This window comes from Postia placenta, assembly GCF_002117355.1.
Source record: "Postia placenta MAD-698-R-SB12 unplaced genomic scaffold POSPLAscaffold_14, whole genome shotgun sequence".
NCBI classification, from domain to species: Eukaryota; Fungi; Basidiomycota; class Agaricomycetes; order Polyporales; family Adustoporiaceae; genus Rhodonia; species Rhodonia placenta.
In genome coordinates, this window is record NW_020169845.1 from 466332 (window position 1) to 472027 (window position 5696).

At 53.3% G+C, this 5696-nt stretch overlaps 2 protein-coding genes across 2 annotated transcripts; both read left to right on the forward strand.

Annotated features, from left to right (window-relative positions):
• Positions 1 to 2954: 2954 nt before the first annotated feature.
• POSPLADRAFT_1049323 (hypothetical protein) lies at positions 2955 to 3981 on the forward strand (the record flags this gene model as incomplete). The annotated part of the gene is made up of 3 exons (XM_024479716.1): positions 2955 to 3083; positions 3135 to 3290; positions 3346 to 3981. The coding sequence occupies 3 exons, from the start codon at positions 2955 to 2957 to the stop codon at positions 3979 to 3981; spliced, it is 921 nt and encodes a 306-aa protein (XP_024335321.1).
• A 1224-nt stretch (positions 3982 to 5205) lies between these two features.
• POSPLADRAFT_1108492 (hypothetical protein) lies at positions 5206 to 5427 on the forward strand (the record flags this gene model as incomplete). Its single annotated transcript, XM_024483334.1, has 1 exon — positions 5206 to 5427. A coding segment is annotated over one exon (222 nt), but the record flags the coding sequence as incomplete, so codon positions are not given.
• Between the last annotated feature and the right edge of the window lie 269 nt (positions 5428 to 5696).

Sequence of the window (5696 nt, forward strand, 5' to 3'; positions counted from 1 at the left end):
TTAGGGCAGGCTGTGCACGTTGGTCCGTGCGCAGCTGGTCTGTGCGCAGCATGCCGACGCGGCCACGGGGGCCGGTGAGTCAGAGCGGCTGTGTCAGCGGGGCCCGAGCTGTGCCGTGCGCTGCCGCCCCATCTAATCTAATCGTACAGTAGATAGTGACGCGTCCATATCAGGCAGGTAGTACAGAGGTCGCGGGTTCGAGTCCGCAAAAAGGAAAAAATTAAAAAAACGGCTAGACGCCGTACCAACTCGTGACAGTTGCTCACCATCGCTTCGGTAAGATCTAGTCGGATGCCCCCAGCCTTTAAGTTCTCTCCAGTTGCTCGACCTCAAGTCACGACAGCAGCGACGCTTGCCCGACATACCCAAAAGTCAACACTCCCCCTCAAGCGAGCTGCCATTAACCTATGCCCAATCAAAATGCGAAGACATCCTCCACAACCGCCAAGCTTGCATGAGTCCTTTTGTCCGGACAATTCCGTCGAATGTGCCCAACCTTTCCGCAGCGAAAACACGTCACCTTGCCCCCCAAAGCTCCCCCTGAAGCTGCAATGTTGGCGACAGTCGCCTCGCCATTGTCCCGCCGCTTCCCGAGCCTTGTCTCCTGATTCAGCAGCTTTGCACACACATTGTCAAATGTGTGCTCCCTTGTCGGCATCTCGTCAACCACCATGACCACCCGCTCAAAGTCCTCGCCAAGTCCCATAATGAGAACAAGGACCTTCTGCTGGTCCGATACCTCGACGTCGACATCCCGGAGCGCCCGTGCATAGCCTTTGACCCGGGAGATCCAAGCCTGTGCTGTCTCGCCGCCTTCCATCTCTGCGCGGTAAAACTGCCGCCACTTTGCCAGCTCCGTGGCGAAACCTCGTGAACGGTGCGCATCCTGGAGGACCCGCCAGCACTCACGGGGGTCCGTTTCGTCCTCCAACAGCTCCAACTGGTTGTCACCAACCCGGAGCACGCTCTCCGCCCACGCCTTGGCCATGTCGGCCTTCTTCCGCTTTTTTAGCTCCTTCGCTAACACCTCAGCCCTGTCTTCCCCCTCCTTGGGCTCCACCTCGACTTCCACTACCCCCCACAGTCCCTTCCTAACCAACTCCGCCTCCATCTTCATTGCCCAGACCCGATACTTCCCCTCGACCAAAAGGGGGAACTTGGTGTCATGCTCCGAAGTCATGTTGGCGCCAGTACCAGACGAGAGAGTAGTATAGCGAGGTTCTAGGCAACAGCAAAGCCTTGATTTGTCGATCGGTTTGTGTGAGAACGACGCCGGAAAGACCGCCGGCAGCCAACGTCCTCGATGGACAGGGATCAATGGTGGATCAGGTTACAAACCGATGGGGCTACCTACGGCGCGCAACGCCTACATAAGTCCTATTCCCACACCGGCGCACGACCACGTGACCCGGGCCGGCAGCGACGCTTGCCCGACATACCCAAAAGTCAACATCGTGGAGTATAGGGACCGTCGGTGTCCCGCTAGACTTGAATGAGTATGGACATGCCAGAGGGGTTCAATCCCAAGACTCGAAGGCTCCAAAAGCGCAGCAGATTATGTGAGTGTATTCGCCTCGTGGTGATAGCAATGATAGTTCATCCATCTCCACTTCCGTACACTTTAAAGGCTGCGGCGCGGCACTTATCCTGGAATTCGATGGAGGATCAGCACTCCATGTGTGCGTAGAGCCCTTTACCGTTAGTATTTGACAAGTAGTATGAGCAAGGCACGCACATTTAGGGCACTCAGCGCCTTGTGTCAGCACGTCGAAAGCGAGCAATGTGGCATTCGCAGGTTCAATCACTCGATGCGCAATGTCCTCGCCGATCTGTCCACCGGAATGGCACGGCTCACATTCTGAAAGTCTTCCTGTGGTGTTTTTTTTCACTTCGCTTTGGGACAAAAAGTGTCTCGAGGTTACCCCATGTTACCAGCAATACATTGAATCTGCCTTCGCTCGCTCGCTCTTGCCCGCCTTTCAAGTTCCCATTTCCCGATCATCAGCTGCGGTCCTCGATTGCCTCAATGATTCATAATGACCCATCTGTCGCCAGCAGCAGACGACCAACCAGCTTCCGGTGAGTCATCAGCGAATACTGTATAATTATATGCACATCATCATTTTGTTGTACGCAGGACCTCATAATCGTGCAGATGGTGCTTTGTCGTCGTTGGATCACAGTCGTGTCGATGCAAGATAGATAAGCTACGCTGATGCATCAACCCTGGCTAGGACCACAAGGACGTCGTCGTTGTCGGAATGCACGTGCCATGACGTTATCACAGAGTAGTATGTTCCTTCCGCATTCGTTTTGGTGCAGCACGTCGATCAGAGTCAGGCCCTCAGCGCAACGTCCTCGTACCTGCGTGCAATGACTATGTGCTTGGAGCTCGACCTGTCGATATTTTGCATCATGTATACTCTCTAGCAAACCTCAATTTAATAGTGTCTTGCTGTTCACGACAATGATGGCCTTCCGACGACACGAGTACTAGTGGCTGCATTTACCAGACGAGTGACCATCTCCGTCCGGCGATGCCTCGTGGCTACACCTAAATAGATTTCGCTTCACCATACTGTAGGCGGCGTCTCATTGAGCTTCGCGGGCGCTTACACAGGCATCGATCGCGACACCTCGTGAGTTGACCTTTTCCTTTCAACGTTTATAGTGTTTTCCTATACCCATCATTCCACAGTATCAAGAGAGCGAAGTTGCGCATAGGTTGTAGGCGGCTTTCAAACATCATAGACTGTGGTGCGTCGCCAGATTCGCGTATGATGGCTGCACCTGCTCACGCAAATATGTGCCAACGAAGACAAGCTAGCGCGATGGCGGCATTCAACGCGGCGGCGTTCCAGATGGCCTTGTTTAACATGGCTGCTTTGAACAATTTAGCTGCGTTGAACATGGAGACGATGAGGTTGGCGTGGCTGAATGCGGCAACGTATAGCATGGCGACGCAGAGCGTGAATGTGTGCTGTTATCAATGCAGTCGGTGGTTTATCAGTGTCGAATCACTACGGGAACATCTCCAGAACTCTCCAGAGCATGCGGTTATTCAGTGTCCACTGTGTCACTATGTGCGTCCCTACTTATCGTAATATGAAATGCAGCTTATGCACTCATTATAGCTGTTCGTTACTCAAAGCAACCTTGACAACCACCGCATCAACAAGCACAACTGTCGTATTCAATGCAATCGTTACTTTGAGAACAATAAGGCTCTCGAGGCACACGAGGCATCACCCTTCAGGCATATTCCGCTTGGGTGCCCTAAATGCAACATCGTGCATTCTTTCACTGATTCCATGCCTGCAGCATGCTTACATGGTTGCTGCACAGATATTCAAGGCCGATGTTGATCTGGATGGTCATCTCGCCGAGTCGCATCACTACTGCGTCGAATGCAGGCGCTTTTTCGCCTGTGAAGGTAATCTGCAGACGCACTTGAGGTCGTCTAAACACAAGGAGAGAACGGTGCCTTGCCCGGGGATGAAGTGCCAAAAGCTCTTCCTCTCCGGTGCGGGGCTCCTCAACCACCTCGAATCCGGCGGCTGCCGCTCAGGGGCGAACCGTCACTACGTGAACGCGCTCGCCGTGCGGTACGACAAAGCGAACGTCATCACGAACGCTTCGCGCTTACTACCCGGGCTCGATGGGTATGTGCCACCAAAACCACCGGTGATCGCCATTGCAACGGCGAGCTCATTCAATGGCTCGCAATACGAGTGCTTTCTGTGCCACCAGAGCTTCAAGACCCTCGGCCGCCTCAACGAGCATATGCAGAGCCCGGCGCACGACGCGGAGATATATAGGTGCCCGACGAAGTGGGAGGGGTGCGGCGCCGAGTTCCGCACGCTGAGTGGGCTCTGCCAGCATGTGGAGAGCCAGGCGTGTGGGATTCGCCGTTTCAACCAGCCTATGCAAGACGTTATCGGAGACGTGACGAAGGCGTTGGGTAAGAGGCTCGCTCTTTGACAAGGAGGGGAGAGGCATGATCGGAGACATACTATCGTTCCTCTTTGAACTTTGTATTCCTCCGCTCTAGACACCTAGCTCTCTTCCCTCGCTTTCGCCCTGCTATCTTACGCGACAGACATGCGCAACCTACTGTACAGTAAGCCATTGGACCGATTTACGATGTCACCAGCACAGAGTGCTGTCGCTACAGGCTGTGCCGATTACATCGTATCCAGCGCTACTCCCTGTGATGAGTGAATTAGGGATGTTTGGCTTGTACGGAACATGTTGCATTAAAAATAAAAGACATGGACATCCTGATGCTCGCGATGGTGTCTAGCATTCGTCAGTGTATGCCCTTATTCGGCTTTGTATTCTAAACGAGGAGATGGTCCTTCTTGAAAGATCGTCCCGGTACCATAACCTCAGCACGTTATCTAGTCAAGTCCCGGAGAAGCATACCTGCACGCATCGGCAGGTATGCAGACTTGGACACGCGTCCAGCCATGCTCTGGTGCCATCTCCCACTCGAGCAGTACTTTGAACAGCACGACGAGCAGTAACAGCAAGTTGCTCACCTGCCATCGCCTTACACGCTATATTGGACGTGCATAGTTCTGAGCACATAATCTGTGCGTATCACCGTGCTAGACAGTTATCGTGTCTTCATCTCTCGTCTGGTCCATACAGCTTCCTCCGTATTCCACTGTGACGTACTGCTCTGCATGCGATAGGCGCTTCGCTTCAGAGAATGCCCTCCAATCTCACGCAACAGCCGTGCATTCTTCGGACTTCAATCTTTGCTCCTTGTGCCATGTAGTAAGATGTCCTCATTCAATGCCGTAAACACTTATCCGAGCTGTGAAATCCGTCTTCAAGGGATTCCACTCCCCTAGCCAATTGAAAAAGCATAAGATAAAGCGACACAATCTCTACAACAAATGCAACAAATGCAACAAATGCTTCGACACGGCTGCAGACCTTCACGGTCACTTGATCGAGCATAAGAAAAAACCCAAGAAACCTCTGCTTTGCCCGGGACGCAAATGCAACAGGCGCTTCAAGCTTGCCGGGGGACTAATTGCACACCTCGAATCAGGGGCGTGTAAGTCGGGCGTAACGAGGGAACAGGTCAATCAAATCGCGGTGGAGCTTGACAAGACAAACGTGGTGACCAATCCCGCTCGGCTCGTGCAAGGCCCCGACGGACCTGCTGCTCCCAGACGAGCCATCACCTCCCTCGCGACCTCCCTCTCTTTTAACGGGAAGGGATTCGAATGTTTCCTTTGCCATCGGGAGTTCGAGGCTCTTAGAGGCCTCAATGATCACCTTGCCAGCGCGGTACACGATGACAAGATCTACATGTGTCCCAAGCAATGGGAGGGATGTGGTAAAGAATTCAGCGCCCTCAGTGTTCTCTGTCATCACGTCGAGAGCCAGAAATGCGGTATTCGTAGGTTCAACGCACCCATGCAAGAGGTTGTGTCCTCAATGTCAAGCGCGCTTCAAGGAAAGTTGGTCCTCTAGTACCAGCGTGAGCTCTGCTGGTCGCGATCCTTCGGTGAGCTCCATCATCCAGGCGACAGCTAAATCTCACTGGTCCATTACTGTTATGATAGATTCTCGACCCTCGAGGATATCTTGCTACTGTGCCCGCCAGCCTCGCACTTCCACACCGGTCGTTGCTGTCTTGTGGATAGCGCAAATAGTGAGGACTGTATGCATATGCTTTG